Source organism: Ambystoma mexicanum, chromosome 4p, assembly GCF_040938575.1.
Source record: "Ambystoma mexicanum isolate Mex_15411 chromosome 4p, UKY_AmexF1_1, whole genome shotgun sequence".
Taxonomy (NCBI): domain Eukaryota; kingdom Metazoa; phylum Chordata; class Amphibia; order Caudata; family Ambystomatidae; genus Ambystoma; species Ambystoma mexicanum.
Window position 1 is genome coordinate 772,657,141 of NC_090927.1, and position 22,574 is coordinate 772,679,714.

Here is a 22,574-nt window from a genome sequence, read left to right on the forward strand (position 1 = left end):
AAATTCAGCACACAGTCACTATTATATATATACAACCCTCATTACTTATTAGACAAGTGTTAATGAGAAACACCACTTATTTTCAGACAGAGGTGGGCGCTTAACATAAGATGGCACTCTAATAAGTTATTAAAAATGGAGGGAAAAAGGCAGAGTTATGGAAGCACACAAATTCCAATACTTTTAAAAGAACCACAGTAAGGCAGGGTAGGCAGAGTTCTACTGGAGAGCAAGGAAGTCAATTGCAAGGCCCACTCTTGGAGAGAGCAAGCAGAAGGGGTCCAGGTTCGCACAGTGGGGTTATGCCCAAAGAGTCTTGTAGGTAGTTCGCACAGAAAGAATGAAATTAAAGTCAGAAAAAGTTAGCTAGGTTGTCCCAGGCCAGTCCAGGTTAGAAAGTCGAGGCTTTACTGTCACCCCGAACGATCTGTCGCAAGGGAAGCCAGGCGGGACACAGTACCTTAAGTGTGAAGGAAGCTCCAGCGGGGGCAGTTGTTCCTGGCAGTGGGTGCAAGTCAGTGTTTTTTCCAGAGGAAGACGAGGTCTCGCCGTGGAGGAAAGATGAAGGTCGTTGCACTGCCAGGGAAGAAACCAGCCGCAGAGTTCTTCGGTTAAAAGGTACTACCCTTCTCTTCGCGGTAGTGGTAAGCCGTGGTATTCCGGTTGCCGGGGTGCTTGGCACGGGCAAGGCGGCCACGAGATGCTCCAGGAAGGTGAAAAGAAGGCAAAACTGGTTATCCCCACCAGTAAAAGGAAGAAGACTCTCCGGACTGGAGATCTCCTCTGTCGACGGGAAAAGTGGTGAGACGGTTCATCAGGGCTCCACCGGTGGTGTTGTCGTTGCAGGTCGGCTCAGCTTCTCCCTCCTCGGATTCTTAGGTCCTGTGGCGACTTCTGAAGTTCCAGTCCCCAAAGCCCTGCTTTTATGCAGCAAACCCCCATTCATTCAGCCTAGCTGTCAATCAAACATGCTAAGTGGTGAGCCGGCTAAGGCAACTCAGTCCAGGGTGCCTAAACCCCCTCCTACACCTGCTGTGGTACCCAGACAGAGTGGCCCCCCTTTTGGAGGCTTTGGTGGAGAAGCCCGCCAAAAAGTGGAACAAAGGGCTCGACTTGGGTTGGAGTCACAGAAGAGAACACAAACGCCATTTTAGAATCAAGTTCTGGCAAAAAATACCAACCGGTGAATTAATATTAAATAAATAAACCGGCGGTATGTTCGAGGCTATAGGAATTAAGTTGGTAGCCTCGAACAATGGGAAAATCCCATAGAGATATATTCGCGGTCGAATATAAAAATTAGTATCCACTGCCACCAGCCAAAACTCGATCAGGGGGGACGGAGACGTGCCCCCTCGAACAACAGACCCCGGGGCAATCGAATTGCCCCGACCAGTACGTCCACAATATGATGGTTTGTACTTCTTTCTGTTCATAATTTGGGACTAGTAAAGCCAATGGTGACTTTACATGCCCTGGGAGACAGTAGTCAGTCCCAGGGTATAGAGTCTATGTTGGGGGGTCGCTACGACACCCCTGGGTTACGGCACGAAGGGTGCTGTGTAACCCACATCAAAAACACATGAAACCCTATGGAGTAAAGACCCCATAGCCCATAAAACACATGGAAAGACAAAGGAACACCTCAAATCATGTCTAAGAGTGGGAGTAAAAGAGTCTCACTCTTAGCAGGAGAAAAGAATAAACCCCAAAAATCCAGCAAAGCTGTTGGGGGACTCACTAGGTTTGGGAAATTAGCCTTTACAGAGAATTCTCCCTAACAGCGGGGTATTGCCACAGCAATTGCAGGGACCAGAGCGGCCATCGAAGCAAACACAGCCACTGTCAATGCATCGGCTCGGCTAATGAGGGACTGCCTGGGGACGGTGACACAGGTGCTGACCTCAATGCTGCTTCATATGCAGCGGCCACGGCTTGCAGAAGGTGTGGAACCTGCCAGCGAATCACCTACTACCTCCACACCAGCTTCATCTGTCCCCACCAGCCCAGTGCGCTACACACATATGAGTGCAGCTCACACTGAAATGTCGCCTCTGGACAGGAAAAAGTCCCAGAAGTAGTGTGGGGGGACAATGGTAGTGGGACACAAGGTTGGGGGTGAAGGGGTGCATCTTGTGGAGTCTATTGGGGGTGTTGGTGTTTGTTGTGGGGGGGGTCAGGGAGTTTTTTGGGGGGGTCAGGGAGTTTGTTGTGGGAGTCTGGGAGGGGGGAGTGGGCACATTTTTGCTGTTTTAAATAATACACACGTTGTGATAAGAAAAATCCATGGCTGGACATTGTTATTTTTGTGTGCATCCATTTAATGTGGTACGGTGTTCAGTGCCCAACTCCCAACATTCCCTGTGTGCATGTCCACATTGGCCCAGTATCTGACTGACACAAGTCTTTCATAGTCCCTGTGTTTCAGAAGTATTCGTGAATTAGTGCTTGGTGTACAGCATGGTCATCCCGTGCATCACGTACTGGCAGGGGGGCTACTTCACCTCCGTCTCCATCCTCATCATCCTCACCCGGCCCATGCATGTCAATGTCAGGTGGCAGTGGTACATTTCTCCGGACGCACATGTTGTGCAGCATGACACAGCCCATGGTGATCTTTGCCACCTTCTCAGGCCTATATAGGAGTGCCCCACCAGACCTGCTGAGGCAGCAGAACCGCCCCTTCCACAGGCCAAAGGTCTGCTCAATCACAACACAGGTACGGGTGTGCACACGATTGTACTCCTCATGGCTGTTCTGTGGGTTACGCACAGGGGTGAGTAGCCACGGCCTCAAGGGATATCCTCCATCACCTGCAAGCAGATTCAAATAGGTGTGTGTCACTCTGAACTGCCACATTCAGGGAGCACAGTCATGGCGGCAGCTATTTGGTGTGGCCATGCACATGTCCCTGTAAGCATGAAAAAATGTTATCTAGGTGCAATCTATACTGTCATGAGGTGTGGTAGTCTGGATGGCGTTCAATAGATGATGCAGGGTGTAATCATGCATGCTGAGGCAGATATGCTGTGGTAGTGCAACAATGTTTTGACTCCAATTCATGCTGTTTATTATTTACTATACATGGTCACACTGCCCACATTGCCACACTTGCCATCCTGTTCATTCATGCATTGCTTGCCATCACCATGGTGGCCTGGTTGTGCCTCTTACTTGTTCTCATCGATATGCATTATTTTTGATATGCGGCCCAGTGAAGTGTCATGTACCGTTTGACTGGTTCAGGTCAGGAGTGTTTGGCTCTGCATGCATTCTCCAATCACCGGCTATTCCCACCCAGGTGCAGTATTCCCCCCCTTTCCCACCCAGGTGCACTATTCCCCCCCTTTCCCACCCGGGTGCAGTTGGCCCTCCCCCCTTCTGCATCCGCACACATCAATACCCCACAGCATGGCCATGGACCTGTTGTGCAACTCACCGAGCAGACAGGCACGTGGTCCAGCATTTCGCTCCATGTGACGGGTAGCGTGGAGTTGCGCAGTACCATGGCATCATGTGTGGATCCAGGAAATCGGACGCAGCAATGTGTGATGATCTTGCTGGAGTCACATGCCATTTGCACATTGATGGAGTGGTATTGCTTGCGATTGCGGTACACCGCCTCTATGGCATGGGGGACTACCAATTCCACATGGGTGCAGTCGATGGCACCAACACAATTGTGCATGCCTGCCAGTGCATGGAAGCCTACTTTGGTTTCGGGTATCTCCTGGGCAGTCCGTGGTAGGGATATGTGGGTGCTTGTGTGCTTCAGGAGGGCATCCAGCACTTGGTTCAGCATGCGTGAGAATAGTGGTTGTGAAATGCCATGCAGCTGGCCCACTGTGTGTTGGTAGGTACCTATGGCCAGGAAGTGTAGCAGAGACACCACCTTTAGTAGTGGGGCGATGGCAGTGCGTATTTCAATGTGGCTGGCAATGTCATTCTGTATCATGTCCACTATGGTGGTGATGGTGTCACGGTCCAACCGGTACAGGGTGTGGATCTGCTCAGGGATTAGGTTGAATGGCCTGGGTCTGATGCGAGGGATTGGTGGCTTCCTACGAGGCACTGCTGGCTGCGCTGGTGGTAATTGCTGGGCCTGTCTCACCCTCCTTCTCCTCCTGCGTCTCCTCTGTGCAGCCTGTTCTTGATGCTGTAGTTGTTGCTGTTGTTGCTCTTGTTGCTGTAGTTGTAGCAGTATAGGCATGTCCTCCAGTGCCATGATTGCAACTGCTAGTGCTAGCATTTTGGTGTAGAAAGGGGTCTGGTGTGTAGATGTGCTCCTTTTGTAGTGGGCCACTCTACATTGCCTACAATTGTGGGGGGCTTGTGGTGTGTGGGTGTGCTCAGTTTATACTGGCACTGCCTCCATTGACTCCACCGGTGGGGATTGTGTGCACCTGTGGCAGATGCCTTGTATCCTGCTTGCTGTTTGCGGGTGGTCCGCGATGCCTGTATGGCCGGCATCGTGCAGGCGGTGATTACCGGCTTCGCGATGCCTGTATTTGCATGTATGAGTGGATTGGAATTACCCTCTATTACTGGCATTTCGGTATTTGCTCCCTGAAGGGGCTCGTATACGCGCCTATGCCGCTATTAGCGGCACCGTTGTGTAGTGTGCCGCTAATACCGCGTTTGCGGGTCGGAATGCAACGGGACGGTAAACGATGCCGGTATTACCACACCGGCATCGTTTTTGCCTTACCGGCATACCTCGTAATGAGGCCCAATGTCTGTTGGTAAGAAGCTGTATGGATGAGTCAGTCATTCAAGTGTAATGTAATGAAGGCATGGTATCAACAGTAAGACAAACACAAGTGACCATAGTTCAAGTGTGTTTCTCCAGCATGGGGTCTGGCATGGATTCACATGCTCATGAATATTCCCCGTGGTCAGGCCGGGAATCCTCGGTATAGAAAAAATCAGTATCAGTTTCGTTTCTGATCTGTCTTTCTCAGTAGTAACCAATCACTGGTCTCTGGGTCATACTGCCCCCAGCCAAGGACTGCCCTCTCCCTAAGCCCCGCCCCTGACAGCCATCCTCAGATTTTTACCGCACGTTCAAGTGTTGGGAGTCCTCGTGCTTAGCTCTCGAGCTTTTGCTGCGTTTTCGCGCTTTTTTCAGGAGATTTTCTCATTTTTCCGGTTAAATAGAGCCTCAAGCTCCACCGTTTCTACTTCCGATCAACGGGGATCCGTTTCGGAGTTTCTACGCCCCTCAAGGGTGAAGATTTCGTTGAGTTAAGCTTTTGGAGGATTCCAGAAGTTCCGAGGCCTACCCCGGACTTGGCCCAGGAGAAAGGGAGCTCGACGCCCGGGAAGCTGTTTAGAACCTGCCCTGGATGCCAGCTTCAGAACGTTTTCAAGGAGGACGAGCATTCGTTATGCCTCTTCTGTCTCCATGAGGACAAGACGCACAAGGAAAAGGACTGCGCGTTTTGTGGGAACATGTCAGAGCGGACCATGAAGGATCGCCACCTCCGTCTCGCCAACTGGCTGGAAGGTAAGAGCCCGCCAGGCGAGAAGAAGAAAAAGAAGTCCGAGCGGTCTTCTAAATCCTGTGAGGGTGCCCCGGCGACGGAGGCCCAACAAAAGGCTAAGCACCGCGAGTCCGCGGGCACTGGGAGCGCCGAACGGTCGGGCTCCTTGGCTGCCAGGCAGGGCGCATCCTCCCCGGCACCATCGACCACGAGCCAACGCTCTGGCTCGGGTAAGAGGAAGTCCGAGAACCCGGCGAAGCTTCTGGAGAGGCCCCGGTCGATCTCGAAGATTCCGGCAGAGGGGGAGCGAGGCACGGACCCTCCCCCCAAGGTGAAGGCCCCAGGCGTACAGAAGGTGACGTTGGCCTTAATTCACCCTGCTAAGACCTCGATTGAGGATGTCGCCGCGGCCCTGGCTCAGCCTGTGGAGGCTACACCAGTGGAGGCGCCCTCAGGTACAAGAGTCTCCCTGCCACCGCGGAGGGAGTCGTATTTCAGGCCCATCGAGAAGACGCCCACAAAGTCCTCGTTGGAAAGGGTGGGGGAGGGGTTGGTGGCCGTCGTGGATACGGACCCGACCTCTGAAGAGGAGCTCATCCAAGTCGTGGAGGAGGCCCAGCCCATCGGGAGGGATCCCGACGAGGGCGACGACGAGGGCGACGGTGACGCAGACGAGGCTCCTCAAGAGCCCTCGCTCCCGTCGTTTCCGGCGCCGCAGGACACCTCAGCGGCCATTTTGTCAGCCATCCAGTCCTTATGCTCGGAGATAAGGACTAGGTTGCCCCTTCCCCCGACGGAGGTACCTGAGCCAGACCCGACGGGGGAACCGGAGCCAGGACCTTCGGAGAGCCCACCACTTAAGAGGAGGAGGACGCATCCTAGGCCTCCTCTGCCGCCTCTGCGGCCTTCTCTGCCTTCCCCCCCCCGGTCCACTACCCACGGGGATGGATACGAGTACGACGGGTACGGATGACGACGGAGGCGACGACAGGACGTGTCCCCCGTCGCCCCCTGCCCGGGCGTCCCCGCCCGACGAGATTGGATCCTTCCATGCTATGATTTCCAGGGCATCCAAGCTCTTCCAGCTCTGCCCCGAAGAAAAGAAGAAGGAAGGGTTCCTTTACCAACGGCGCGAGTCTAAAAGGAAGACGGTCCTCGCTGTACCGCTTCTTGATGACATCTGGGATGAGGGGCTCGCCCTCCTCAAGAACCCTGCCACGGCTCCTGCGAAGAGGGACCGGTACGAGAAGAAGTACCGGGTCCCCGACGCTGCCCCCTTGTGCCTTAGGACGCAACCTACCCCGGATTCGGTCGTTTCGGCGGCGTCCAAGAAGAAAGCGGGGGGGCATCGGCCTCGACTTCAACCTCCCCGCCGGACGGCGAGGGTAGGAAGCTGGATGCGATTGGACGACGGGTCATCTCATCTGCAGCGACGACCATCAAGGCGGCCAACGCCCTGGCCATCGTAGCCCGCTACAACAGGGAGTTATGGTTCAAGATCGCCCCTCTGTTGGATTTCCTTCCGGACGGCAAGAGGACTGAGGCCCTGGAAATCTTACAGGAAGGTGAGATTGCCTCGGACCACGCCATTACGGTGGCTACGGACATTGCCGACACCGGTTTCCGTCAGTTGGGCAACAGCATTTTCCTGAGACGACGAGGATGGCTCAAGGCGACGGATTTCCGCCAGGACGTACAGACCAAGGTTTTGGACATGCCCTTTCATGGGAACAACCTTTTTGGCAAGGCGGTTGATGAGTCCCTTCAGGCGATCAAGACGGACACGGAGAGGGCCCGTGCACTGGGTGTTCTCCAACAGCGACGGCCGTCCTTTCGGAGCTCCGGAGGCAGACAGGGTGCCTCCAAGGGAGCCGTCAGCAGCTCCTCCACGTACCGTCAAGCGGCAAGATCTTCGTCGCAGGAGGCCTACAGGGGACGCGGCAAGTCAGGTGGATCCCGCAATCGTCGCCAAGGTGGTCAAGGAGGCAAAGCGGCCTCCAAGCAAGATTGAACCGACCGTCGGGTCGGGCCCCCGCCGAAGCACCCCGGTGGGAGGTCTGCTGACGAAGTTCGTCGGCGTGTGGGAGTCCATCTCCACCGACCGTTGGGTGCTGGACGCCCTGGCCCTGGGGCACGCCCTCGAGTTCCACAAGAGGTGCCCCCGCATTCCTCCCGTGGCCAGGAAGGAAAATCACGTCCCTCAACTGCTGTTGGAAGTAAGGGCGATGTTCAGGAAAGGTGCCATCGAGCTCGTTCCAAAGTGGCTTCGGGGCTCCGGAGTTTACTCAAGATACTTCCTCGTAAAGAAGAAGACAGGAGGATGGCGTCCCATCCTGGACCTGCGACGATTGAACAAATACATCAAGGCACAGAAAATCCAGATGGTCACCCTCCAGCACGTGCTGGGACAGCTGGAGGAGGGCGATTTCCTGTCGTCGTTGGACTTGGAGGATGCATACTTCCACATCCCTATTCTAAAGAGACACCGAAAGTTCTCCATCAACTTTCCAAAATCCCACCTGGTCCCGTCGCAGGTCGCCCTGTTTCTGGGAGCACAGCTCGACACAGTGGCGCGGCGGGCCTCACCTTCGGAGGAAAGGATAAGGACCATCCTGGGAAAGGTGCAACGTCTGCTGGCCACAGACGTGGCCAGAGTGAGGTCTATCAAGTCCCTCTTCGGAATGATGTCCTCCTGCATTTATCTTCTGCGCCACTGCAGACTTCGGATGTGGCCCTTGCAAGAATTCCTCAACGCCCACTGGATCCAGACGACGGGCAGCTTCGAGGACGGGATCCTGCTCGACGAAGCGTTCTGTTAGGCGATACGATGGTGGGGTGTCCGTTCTCATCTGACGGCGGGAACAGGTTTCCTAGCCCCGGCCCACCAGGTGACGGTGACGACGGATGCCTCCCTGGAAGGTTGGGGAGCGCACACCGGGGGTCTCCACGCGAGAGGCCTTTGGCTCCCGGAGGAGAAGACTCTCCACATCAACATCTTGGAGCTCCGTGCAGTGTTCTGGGCCCTTAGGTCCTTCCTTCCGTCCCTCAAGGGCAAGGTGGTAAGGATCTTCACCGACAACACCACCACGATGTTTTACATTCGGAAGCAGGGCGGAACCAGATTCCCTGCCCTATCCAAGGAAGCCCAGGATCTGTGGCATTGGGCCATCGCCCAAGGGATGTTTCTGGTACCCTTTCATCTGGCAGGGATAAAAAAAACACCATCGCCGACTCACTTAGCAGGGAGCTGCGCTCGTGCCACGAGTGGGAACTGCGCCAGGATCAAGTGGACCGACTCTTCCGACGATGGGGCGAACCCCAGGTCGATCTCTTCGCGACGGCGGCGAACTCCAAGTGCCGGAGGTTCGCCAGCAGGTTTCCCCAACCCAGGAGCATGAGCGATGCTTTCTCGTTCCCTTGGGACGGCCTGTTCATTTATGCGTTCCCGCCGTTGCCGTTGCTACTCCGGCTCGTCAACCAGCTCAAGAGGTCCCGGTGCAGGATGATCCTTGTCGCACCGAGGCAGATCTGGCCGAGGCAGATCTGGTTCCTGGACCTTCTGGACTTGTCAGCGTCCACACCAGTGAAGCTGCCGACGGACGCGGATCTTCTCTCCAGAGAAGGAGGCGCCATTCTTCATCACGAACCAGAGTCGCTGAACTTGCAGGCCTGGCTCCTGCAGCACTAGAGTTTGGAGGATACGACATCCCGGCCGACTGCAGAGAGGTTCTTGCGAAGGCCAGGGCATCCTCAACTCTCAAGTGCTATGGACACAAATGGAAGAGGTTCTCTGTCTGGTGCCGTGCAAAGAAGATTAATCCTCTGTGGATTACGGCCCCTCAAGTATTGCCGTACCTATTGTCCTTGGCCAAGGCTGGCCTGTCCCACGGTTCCATCAAGGTACATCTGGCTGCTGTCTCACGTTACACCAGAACTACAGGACGGGCGTCCTTGTGGTCTCATCGACTGGTGAAGGAATTTATGAAAGGACTCTTCCAATCATTCCCGCCGGTGAAGGCCCCTGCCCCGGCGTGGGAGCTCAACGTGGTGCTGACCAGGCTCATGGGGGCCCCATTCGAGCCTATGCATTCAGTGCCGTTGAAGTTTCTGTCGAGGAAGACAGCATTCTTCGTGGCCATCACCTCTGCACGACGAGTGGGAGAGATCCAGGCCCTGTCTTGCAAGCCTCCATACTTGACTTTTCATGACACAAGGGTGGTGCTAAGGACGCACCCCTCCTTCATGCAGGTGCCGTCGGACTTCCACCTCAACGAGCCCCTGGTGTTGCCAGTTTTCTTCCCGTCGCCTTCGTCGCCGGCTGAGAGGACTCTGCCCTCGCTGGATGTAGCTAGAGCGCTGAAGTTCTACGTGGACCGCACAAAGAGTTTTCGGAAGACATCACAGTTGTTTGTGAACTTTGGACCTGTGAATCAAGGGAAGGCTCTCTCGAAGACTTCCATTTCCAGATGGCTCTCCGGCTGCATCATGCACTGTCACCGGTTGGCAAACCGACCGTTGCCAGGCCGTCCGAGGGCCCATTCGACCAGAGCGATCGCTGCTACTGCGGCGTTCCTATCTGGTGTGCCCCTGCTCGACATCTGCAGGGCTGCTACGTGGAGGTCGACGCACACCTTCACGAGATTCTACTGCGTTGACCGGGATTCCAGGGAGGAGTCCAGAGTCGGCCAGGCAGTGCTGCGCAACCTGTTCGCCTAAAGTGAGCCTGATGAGGAGGTAATAGTTGCTTAATGTTGAGTTGTTGTATTGCTTGATATTGAGCCTTTTGCCACCTCCCGTGGTTGTGCATGTTTATACTGCTATGTATTCTTATATTCATGAGCATGTGAATCCATGCCAGACCCCATGCTGGAGAAGGAACAAGTTACTTACCTGTAACTGTTGTTCTCCAGCATGGGTCTGGCATGGATTCACATGCGAACCCTCCCGCCTACCCCTCTGCGGCTCTTCACTTGGTCATACTGCCACTTCACGTGCTACCAAATCTGAGGATGGCTGCCAGGGGCGGGGCTTAGGGTGAGGGCAGTCATTAGCTGGGGGCAGTATGACCCAGAAACCAGTGATTGGTTACTACTGAGAAAGACAGATCAGAAACGAAACTGATACTGATTTTTTCTATACCGAAGATTCCCGGCCTCACGACGGGGAATATTCATGAGCATGTGAATCCATGCCAGACCCATGCTGGAGAACAACAGTTACAGGTAAGTAACTTGTTCCTTATTGAACTTCAAAAAGGGTTTGCAAAACTCCTATCTAATCCTAAATCTAAAGATGGGAGCAAGCTCCGACCATCAAATACTAATTACGCAATCCTAGTGGTGTCTTGTCAAAATGAAAGGGCCTATACTAATAACCCTATTGCCAAACCTTACCTCTAAATACAAATAGTGTGGGAAACAGTGTTACAAAAAAGAAAGAAGTGTTCACAAAATAATATGTCATGATGTTCAGGCCGTTGGCCTCCCTTGCCCACATTTTCAGCACGGGACAAGGCAGTACACTCGAACTTAGCACAGTCTCTGGGTTCACTATCACAAGGATACAGTTCAATCATTAGCATCAGGGTCTTCCGTGCCCAAGTCTCTTCTTTCAGAGGGCTTGATGCGACAAACAAACAAAATGTTATTTTCCTTTTAAGATTTCACAAGTACTCAATTTCTCAGGCGATTCACTATTCTCCTCGGATCCCCCCCAGCCGGGCTCAGATCCTCTTAACACAATGCTCGTAGGACAGGCTTGTTCAACCTTTTTGAATGTGAGGCAGAAGCATTAACTTTTTGTCACCCAGTGGGCCTTAGGTGTTAATATTCTCCAGAAATAGTGGGAGCTATAAGGATCTAGAGAGGGGTTGGGGGGCTTCAATCCCCCCACCCATCATTTATTTTCTCAAATATGGGGTTGGAAAGGTGCATTTTACAGAAGAGAACACGCACAGGCAGCATGAACGTATTATGTACTGGCATATGTTGTGGGCAAAGGCATAATGATAATGAAAATGTGCTGGAAAGTTGTCCTGTTGGTAACTTGCATCTATTGTTTTTTATGTGCAACTATACAAAATAGATTGCAAACTCGTGCTGCACATTCCAGGCAGCCAGACCACTTGCACCTTGTCCTTTTGCTTCCTGCAGGTCCGTAATACAGCTCTATAGGTGTTTAACCCTGAATCAGTTTATCTTCTCCTTTTAGCACACAGGTTTCTACACTATCAACATGTTGGCTAGTGTCCTTGTGCCGCTCTGTTCATATTACAAGCATACCCAGAGGGCGTTCAACCTACAGCCCCTTGTGCCATACAAATGGTGAAAGTCCCTATACAAGTGACACACTACTACTACCTAGATCAGTAAGGTACATGCAGTCCATCTTGGACCATATCACAAAAAAAAAGATTTTGATGGACCGGGAGGGACGTGTAAGGGTGAAAATACCAAACCTCACGCTCTACTTTGTACATATGTATATAAAGTACAATTATAAAGTAAGGCACAGCGCTATAAAATAATTTACACAGAATCATGCCTAAAATATCCATTCTGATCTGAGAATTTACCCAGAGAACATAATATGTAAGCTTAACTTACAGTGCAAGCAGCACTGCATAAATAGTTAATAAAAAAGACTAACAATATTATTAAAATGTCATGGCAGCCATGATATTTTTATTTGAAAAAGAACGGCATTGTATTGCAAAGTAAGTGTCTTACATTTCGCCTGCCATGAAAGAAAGTGAAGGCAAGTTAGTTGGAAATAATTAATTATTCATCTTTGTATTGAAGGAAAGTTACACCACATTACCGTGGGGCAGGCCCAAGCAGGATACCTGCTAAGGGGCCTTCTGCCAATCACAGCGGAACGTAAACAAATGAAAGCGAGGTATGCACCTGTCCTGCGATATTGGGCTCTTGTCTTTTTTATTATGACCAATTAAAGTATACAGAAAGCGAGAGGCATCTCAAAGCAGGCTGAGGCGCATTTCAGCATAGCGTGCATATGAACGCCGGGCCCTGGAAGTGCGCCCCTCTGAATGCAGCAACATGTCTGCCACTTCTGTGTGCACCACAGAGTGGTAATTAATGCATAGCGAATGACAGAATGAAATGAGTGGACACCAGCACAATAGAATGTGTTTTTTTAAGGGAAAGCCATTGAGCAGTGGACCACAGAAAATGGCTTGTTGGGCCGCATTGCGACTCACGGATCGCATGTTGGACAAGCCTCTCGTAGGATATTCATGCATCCAATTTCTCGCGTGATTCACGGTTCACCCCGGATCCCCCTAAGCCATGCTCAGATCCTCTTTAACACACTGTTCAATTAGTCTCCCTTCGCCGTGCTCGGACCAATTTCAAGTTAACCTATTAACACAAACTTGCTTTACTTTGTCATCAATTTTCTTTACGCTATTAATGTTAGGGGGAATTCTCTGTTAAGGCTAATTTCCCAAATCTAGTGAGTCCCCCAGCAGCTTTGCTGGATTTTTGGGGTTTCTTTTTTTCTCCTGCTAAGAGTGAGACTCTTTTTCTCACACTCTTAGGCATGATTTGAGAATGTCCTTTGACTGTGAATGTGTTTTATGGGGTTCCATGTAATAATGTTGCCACAAAAATCTCGCCATGCAAAAATATCGCCGAAAAATGGCAGTTTTTTGTGGCGCCATTATTGCATGGAACATGCGGGGGACACCCCTGCAACCGCCAAACTTTATTATTTATTTTTTTTGCCCCTGTCCCCATATATATGGTCACCCATATAATATCGCCGCAACCTTTTCCCGGCGATATTATTTACGGCGACCATATATATGGGGATAATATTACCTGATACCTTTTATGGGCTATGGGGTCTTTTACTCCATAGGGCTTCATTTGTTTTTGGTATATGTGTTACACAGCACCCTCAGTGCAGTAACACATGGGTGTCATAGTGACCCCCAAACATAGACTCCATACCCTGGGACTGACTACTGTCTCCCAGGGCATGTAAAGTCACCATTGGCTTTACTAGTCTCAAATTGTGAACAGAATGAGTACAAGCCATCATATTGTGGAAGTACTGGTAGGGGTAACTCGATTGCCCCTGGGTCTGTTTTCCAAGGGGGCACTGTCCAGTCCCCTCTTGTCGAGTTTCTGGCTGGTGGCAGTGGATATCACGCAAAATATTCCACCGGAATATTTCTTATAGGATTTTCCCATTGATTTTAAACGCACCACTTTTTGGTGCAATGTTAAAGATAATGCTGGGTTATTTATTTAATATTTATTCCCCGGTTGGGTCTTTTTGCCAGGACTCGGTTTTAAAATGGCGTTTGTGTTCGCCTCTGAAACTCTAACCCAAGTCGAGCCCTTTGTTCCACTTTTTGGCAGGCTTCTGCCCAGAAGCCCTCCAAATGGTGCCACTCTGTCTGTGGTCTACAGGATGTGTGGGAGGGGGATTAGGCACCCTGGACTGAGTTGCCTTTGCAACTCAAGTCGCACTCTTGTGTGATTGGCCCAGCGGTGAGCCGCCCGGCTCACCACTTATGATGTTTGAGTGACAGCTAGGCTGTTGAATGGGGGTTTTTCTCCGTAAAAGCAGGGCTTTGGGTACTGGAACTTCAGAAGTTGCCACCGGACCTAAAGAATCCAAAGAGGGGAGAAGCTGAGCCATTTACAACGACGACACCACCGGTGGAGCCCTGCTGTATGAACTCACCACTTCCCCGACGACAGAGGAGATCTTCTTCCAGGAGAGTCTTCTTCCCTTTGAGCTGGTGGGACCAACCAGTTTGCCTTTTTCACCTTCCTGGACATCTCGTGGTCGAATCGCCCGTGCCAAGCACCCCGGCGGCCGGATAGCCACGCTTCACCACTACCGCGAATAAAAGGGTCATATCTTTTAATCGGGAACTTCGCGGCTGGCTTCTTCCCCGGCAGTGCAACGACCTCCAGCTTTCTTCCTCGTCGAGATTATCTCTTCCTCTGGTCGAAGCCACGACTTGCACCCGCTGCCAGGAACAACTGCCACCGCTGGAGCTTTCTCACCATTTCAGGTACTGTGTCCCGCCTGGTCTCCCTTGCAACAGATTGTCCAAGGTGTTCCATAAATCCTTGACTTTCTAACTAGGTTGACCTCAGACCTGCTAACTTTGCCTTTCTGAACTGATCCAACCTCTTTTTGACTTTTCTGCCAAGACGTTGAGTGCATTTCCACTGTGTGATCTTGGGCACATTCCGCCTTGCTCTCTCCAAGTGTGGGCCTGGCCTATGAACTTTTGGCTCTACAGTAGACCCTGCCTTTCTTGACTTGCTGTGGTTTCTTAAAAGTGTTGGTACTGTGTTATTTCCATACTCTTGTCTTTTCTCTCCCTTTTTAAACAAATTATTGGAGTGCCATCTACGGTTGCGCGCTCACCTCTGTTTTTGCTAAATAAGTGGTGTCGTAACCTAGACTTGTCGAATAATTAACTAGGGAGGTGTATATACTTATAGTGACCGTGTTTGAACTTTCTTGATATATTAGTGCCAGTGTATTTTCATAAGTGTGTTTTTAAATAAATAATTATATACTTTTATACCAAAGCTTTGGTCAGTGTTTGCTTGTTCTACTGTATTTTTAGCCCTATTGTGTATACTCTATATACTGCCTAACTCTTCTTGAGAGAAGTCTGACTGCTCAGCCACAGCTACCAGGTAAATCTGGGTGGTGCAGACTGCTACTAAATGGGTTTACTGCTTACTCCTGTGGTCTTAAACTTTTTGCAGTGGTCCCTAAGGGAACTGCACAGGTTTCTGCCTAACAATTAACATCGAAGACTTTTGATTGTGCACAGGATTTTGCTTAACCCGTTGCAGGACCACTTCGATTCACAATTCTTTCACTCTTTCACTTTTCCCACTTTTCAGTTGGATACCGTACAGAGACATTCGAATGAGCCTGCACGCAGTGTCGGACCACTTTGTCTAAGGCATTGTATCTTGGCTTCAAAGTTGAAATACTTATCTGTTCAATTTTACTTGCGTTGATAATCACATACGCTTCATACACTGTTTGCTTCAGCGTTCACTATACAATGTTGCCGCTTGCAACCTTGGCTTCAACACAGACCGGTCTGGTATCAGTCTCCTCAACTCACCGGCTGTGCTGACTTCACTAGCGCTGCTTTGTTGTAGGAGCCAAGGACAGTACCACAGCGGCAAGCGATTCGCCCCGCCTTGACTATCGACGCAGGAGAGTCCCACGTACCTCCGACACACAATGGAGTATTCTTCAGTCTTGTTTCCTGGTCTTAAGTTTTCTGTTCTCGAAGGCTTATGAAAGTAACGGTTCCTCATCAAAGAGTTCAAGGGCACATCCCTCCTTGCAATCCCTTCTGTTTTAACATTTTTCGCCTTGTATTAAACTGCCATCTTGGAACTGCTGCTTCCTTGTGTGCTTTTCCTAGCCCAGAGTGTGCTCTCGTGCTCCGCCTTTTATCCGTGTGGCGAAGTGTAATGGAAGTCAGGTGTGTTTAATGGTCAGTGATTGCCTGACCCTGCCTGACCATTTTATTGGGACATGTCGGGTATACAGTGTGGGTGTTAGTCCATTTTCTCTCATAGCGAGCTGTCTGTGAGAAAGTGTTTGTGTTGGGAAAGGGGGAGATTGAGTTTCTAAGTATCCTACCAGGTAGGATGGGGTAAAGATGTTACAGGGAAGGGGATACCACATCTAACATCCGGCGTCCTACTCCCCAAAGACCCCTGACCCAGGTGATCCTCCTGCAATGGTCCACCCTCAGCATCTGGATCCAAAAGCGATGGCTGTGTCCTGGCAACCTGGATGACAGATCCCTGGGGATTAGCGGGTGAGACACCTTCAGGTTTCTCACATAACCATCCCCTTTGCGATGTCGCCGCATCTGTTTCACAAGGGAACCGAGAAAGGAAATCCATGTTTCCTTGGTCTTTGCCTTTTCGGTGCTCCACAGTGAAACATTAGGATTGCAGGTCTAAGAACTATCACATGACTCGAGGGTTATTTTCTGCTGGCTAATCCAAACAAGTGGAGAATGATCCGTGACAAGTGTGAACTTCCTTCCTGGGAGGTAGTATCTAAGGTATGTAATGCCTCACTTGATGGCAAGGGCCTCTAATTCCAGCACAGAGTAGTTTTTTTTTCACATGGGAAGAGTTTGCGACTAGCAAATAAGATAGGATGTTCAAATCCGTTGCAAAATTGGACAAGACTGCTCCTAGCCCTATAAGGGAGACATCTGTTTGTAACGCAAACTCCTCCGAGAAATCTACTACCTTTTAGGATCAGGTTCTGGCACAGGGTCTGTTTTAGGTTGTTGTAACATACATCGTCCTCGTCAGTCCAATTAATTTTCTAGGGTTCAGCGTTCTTTAATTTGTCTCTCAGCCTAGCTGGCCTGTCTGAGAAGTTAGGGATAAACCTACAGTACGGTTTATAGTCAAAAAGTCGAAAACATAATGTCGAATAGCAAAAATGTCGAAAAAAAATGTCGAATGTAAAAAAGTCAAAAAAACATACATATAATAGGAAAAGTCATAATTTCGAAAAAAAAATGTCGAAAAAAAAATTGAAAACCCAAAACACTCTTTTTTTTTTTTTTTTACCCAGATAGTAACAACCCCCCATACCAAACCCCTACCCCAACCCCCCCCTCCTCCCCATCCCCCCCACCCCCCATAGATATACCTTTAATTATTTTAAAAAAATCTTTAATATAATATTAAATAATTAATTAATTATTTAAAAAACCATCCCAAACCCCTATCCCCAACCCCCCCCCCCATCCTCCCCATCACCCCCACCCCATGGAAATACCTTTAATCATTTTTGTTTTTCGACATTTTTGTTTTTCGACTAAATATTTTCGACATTTTTACTTTCGAATATATTGTATTCGAAATTATGACTGGATACCCTACAGTACATGTCAGGTATAAGGCTCGGATTTTAGTCCGTGTTCTCTCATAGCGAGCTGTCCATGAGAAAGTGTTCGCGTTGGGAATGGGGGGGTTGAGTTTCTAAGTATTTTACCTGGTAGGATGGGGTAAAGGTGTTGATGGGAATGGGATAACGTGTCTCGCCACCCGGTGGCCCACCCCCAGGAACCGGATTCAAAAGTGATGGCTGTGTCCTGGCCAGCTGGGTGACAGATCGCCTGATCTGTCACCCAGAGTGAGACACCTTCAGGTATCTCACAATAAGCACACTTGAATATCCTCAGAATGCAGCAGGGCCACTATAAGGGAAACCCTTCAGTTAACCCTCCCATAACCATCTTCAGGCTATACAGGGGGAGTTGAAACTGGAAGTGAAGCCCAATTACTGAAAATCGTAGACACTTCCAATGTAAAGAATGGATATGAATGAGAAAATACTCAAATTGAAGATCGATTTATCAGCTGCTCCTAAGAGCATTGCCTATGGCTACCATTCTAATTGGAGTTGTCAAGATAAACATGTTCACATACTTCAGGTTCAGGACAGGCCTAAACTAATTTGTAAGTGGAATAATAACGTTGCCCTTGTTCTTCCACTAGCAAAGAAGTGGAAAAAATGCACCATTCTTCAGATGTTCTTGAATAGCATAGGAGGGCCAGAGATGTCCTAGAATGTTTTGAAGCTATTTCCTTGAATCTTGATGCCCCAGGATACTTTGAAAACTCAAGGGCATAATCATGTAGTACAATAGCCAGTAGTCAGTCGTGATTGAACCAACGCAGGGATCATACCTTGATATGACCGCTCAGCAGATCACTGTCAGATAGCATGAAATCATCCGGACTGCTGTCGAGGCTGAGTTAGGACCGTAATTTGCTTGCCCCTAAGTTCTGTGACTTCATCATCTGAACTAAGGTGGTCTTGGTTGAAAATCTAAGAGACAAGACAATGGTCTGTGTTGTCGCCTCACTTATTCAAGAGGAGGATCTTGGTTTCGCTGGAATTGTGTTGTGCTACTTGCTTCATTAACTGCCTGAGCAGTGATCCAAAGAGCGTTTGTCCCAGGAGACAGAAGATACAAGATATTCAGCAGATTTCAAAATGTCACAGGAGATGGAGAACAAAACTGTTACTGATTTCTATGTCGACTAGAATCTGTGCATTCCGATCCTTTTTCCACTGAGGCCGATGATGAAGCATAGACCTGAAGAAGTCATAGGTAACAAAGAAGTAATTAAATGTTCTAAAGGGCAAAGGTGAGATGAAAAACTGTAGACCCCTGTCTTGTCAATATCCCTCCCATTCCTTATCATTCATACCCGGTAGGCTAGCCACCACCTGCATCGAGAAAAGGCATATCCACACCTTCTTGGTTGTGCAAGAAATTACTGCATTCTGAAAACCCAGCAGGAGGGGATGTTGGGCAGTACCTCCTCCGATCATTCTGTATGGATGAAGTTACCAGATTTTCTGAGGCTACTGCCTCAGAACCTCTCCAGCTTCCTAATCAGAGGGCTTCTATCTCGCGTGTGTATATTCCCTACTATCTTTTCAATGAGTAACTGAATTTGGTCAAGAGAAAGATTAGTGACTAATGTTGATGGGGAGATTTCAGAAGGCCTTCCATGTGTCTCTGTATGTTTGTACATGTGGAGTTGTACTGGTCTGGGAGAGGAAGAGAGATTTTAATACGATCAAATTATAATCTTCAGCTGTTTGCTAGCATCCCATTCCATCTGTGTATGGTATGGAAAAACCAAATTGCAAAAACAATTGACTCTAACTAGTTTTATTGAAAATATTGGACTTTGTGTGTGTAATGTTTTCCATTAAAGTGAGTGTTTTGGGGCTCAAAGACTTAATACTATTTTGATATAAGGTACTACTATATCACACGATTTTGTTTCAGCTTTCAGAGGAGCAGAAAAAGCCTTTTTTAGTCTCTAACTTCACTGTGTCTCTTTCCTCAATGAAATAACATGGTAGCTGATTATGTTTTCATCATACTTTGTACATTAAACAGTGATACTTACTAGTCTGTCTGTTACACATATAAATATAATCTCTTTGATTTTGTCATGTTAATCTCATGTAAATAATCTCTTTTGCAGTGCTCACAATGCTCCAAGCTATCGTGCATGTGTACAGTTGCTGAGTAGCCTTAGTGGTTATCAGTATACAAGGAGAACATGGAAGAAGGAAGCGTTTGATCTCTTTATGGATTCCAATTTCTTTCAAATGGATGCTTCTTGTGTTAGTCAGTAAGGCTTACTTTTTGTTTTAATACTTTTTGTAGAATATTGTTGGAGCATATTTTTATTCAATTCTGAGTGGCACAATACTAATTACTAATTTACTCTAATAGACAACAGCATGGTCACAATATCACTCTTATGTATTTTAGCTGGAGAGCAATAATGGACCACTTAATGACACATGATAAAACCACTTTCCGTGACTTGATGAGTGAGTACTTGATTCATATTAACTTTTATAGCCATTATTCGGCATAATAAATATCTACATTTTAATGATGAAACAATACATATTGAATTGTAATAGTTGACATATGTTCTTAGGAAGTGTAATCTTGCATGTACATATATGTAATAAGTGAATTAGAGCATCTGTTACATAACACTATCCCCACCGCTTTTGTCCTGGAAGTCAGGTCTTTACATTTGAAATCATAGTGATTACGTTTTACACTCTCAGAAAAAGACAAACTTTGCAAATCCTTATTGAATACATCCAAGATAAGAGCGACGTTTGTTAAAAGAAAATCATTTTCTTAGTCAGAACTACTGCTCTGCGGCACCTTCAATCTTTATCTTCCTATTGTGATGAATCACAGAAATCCGTCACTTCTCTATGGGGAGCTTTTCTAGGTGAGGCTAGAGAGGTGAGCTCACTCTGCAAAAACCTCCCTTGGGGTAGAGGCAAGCAGGATCTCACTGGGAAAGACTCCCCCTTTTGGGACAAGGACTCCCGTTCTTGTGAAGAGATCCCTAGGTGCCATACCAATGGTATACTTGCAAATACATTTAATAACAAGAAACATGAAGAACATATAATGATGTTGTTATTGTGATCAAGAAACACGAGGTCTCCCTTTAAAGAGAAAAACTGCTTCATACTGAGATGAAGAAAAACCTGTTTGGAGGAATACCGAATCACCAGAGAGAAAGAAAGGGTTATACCGTTACGCTGGGGCAAGCCCGCAACAGAACAATAAAGGAAAGAGGTGGAGACTGTGAAACAGCTGAGGCATCCCGTGAGTTTCGATTTTGCTCGCAGGCGAGTGCTGAGGACGCACAGTGTCCTATTCCAAACGGGAACTTGGAAGGAGATACAGGCGTGCAGCGTCACTCTGAGAAGGGACAGAGAGGGATAGGGGCGGACACAAAGCATCCTTGTCAGAAACAAGTTAGAAGTGGTGGCGTGACCGAGAAGGAAAGAATGTGGACCTGTAGGTCCATAGTCAACACTGAGACCACTGAAGAACTGACACAGATGGTGCAGATATATCAGAAACTGGAAAAGGCATGGCAGCAACCTCAGAGAATGCACAAATCCAACCTCACAGCAGCTGCCCAAACACTCAAACAAATAATGACCTTGTACGGGCTGATAGATGTGTGGATGGAGGAACACCCAGAGGAAGCGAATACACATATTACTCATCTGTTCATGACGCAATGTCCCGTATTGATTACTGGTTGATGTCAGCGACATGGATGCACAGACTGCGCGGTAGTAAGATCTTGCCGCGTACCCTGTCAGACCATTCCCCAGTGGTAATGCCTATTTCATTGAGCTAAAAACCAAAGCCCCGACCAATATGAAGGATGCCACCGGCGGCTTTATCAAATGCCACACTGGTGTCAACCCTACATGAAGAAATTGAGATGTTCTTTAATACCAATGAGGGCACGGTTGCACAATACACAACAATATGGGAAACATTTAAAGTATGGTTACGGGGCACATCGATCTCCGTCACATCAGGGATCCTAAAGAACACCAGAAGGGAGTTGGTGGACCTAGAGCAGGAGCTTTGTAGACTTAAATACGGAACCACGGAAGACAGCCCTCTTAGGATTTATTCAGGGAAACCTGCTGCAATTCCATGAACTGACGGATCGTGAGGCACATCTTATGACGACACAGGTCCAAGCCCGTAGATCTGGGGAGGAGGATCGGCCTGGTTGATACCTGGCCGGGGTGGTACGTGGTGAGAGGGGCTCACAGACTATCACAGGCAATGTGGGGGGCAAAGGACAGTTCTTAACAGAGACAGAAGAGATCAATTAAGTATTTGAGAAATACTACAAGAAACTATACTCTAGAGCAGACGCCTGTACTGACAAGAGCGTGAACCGATACTTAGAGGGGATAGCACTCACTAACATCGGCAAAGAGGCCCGTGAGGCACTCGAACCAGTGACACTAAAAGAAATACAAGAGGTCAGTTCTTCTCTGGCCTCGGGCAAAACACTGGGCCCGACGGGCTGACAATGGAATCATATAAGATATATAAAGATATCCTTGCCCCATGGCTACTTAAGGTATGGGAAGAATCCTTACATAAATGGCAACCTCCCACTGACAATGACCGAGGCAGTCATAACAGTGCTCTTGAAGCCGGGCAGACCGTCAAGGGAAGTAGGCTCATATTGCCCATTGTCGCTGATTAATTCCAACGCAGAAATACTGGCCAAAGTTCTGGCAAATAGGTTACTCTCATACATGTCCCTTCTTGTATATCCTGATCAATCGTGCTTCAACCCTGGCAGGTCCACGGCCTTTAATTTGCTGCGTTTGTTTGGGATTATCTCATAGATCGACCCCTACGAATCCGCAGCATCAGCTTCGCTTGACGCTGAAAAAGCTTTCGACTCTGTGTCTGGAACTTTTTATGTGGTGTACTGAGGCTGTTCGGACTGGGAGGTTGTTTCAGGAGGTATGTAAGACTACTTTATACGAACCGAACGGCGAACGTCTGCACCAACGGGCTTATATCAGGACCAATCCTGCTGGCCAGAGGAACCCGACAAGGCTGCCACTTCTCGCCCCTCCTGTTCGCGTTAACAATCAAATCGCTTGCACGACAGTTGAGGGATCGACATGGGCACA

At 48.9% G+C, this 22,574-nt stretch overlaps 1 protein-coding gene across 5 annotated transcripts in view; it reads left to right on the top strand.

The window, feature by feature from the left end:
• DOP1A (DOP1 leucine zipper like protein A) overlaps positions 1–22,574 on the top strand; it is a 2,904,166-nt gene that overhangs the window by 2,378,417 nt on the left and 503,175 nt on the right. For all 5 annotated transcript variants that reach the window (XM_069606322.1, XM_069606321.1, XM_069606320.1 and 2 more), the window contains 2 exons: positions 19,550–19,699; positions 19,843–19,904. In XM_069606322.1, coding sequence (XP_069462423.1) covers positions 19,550–19,699; positions 19,843–19,904 — 212 coding nt within the window. The remainder of the gene's footprint in view (positions 1–19,549; positions 19,700–19,842; positions 19,905–22,574) is intronic.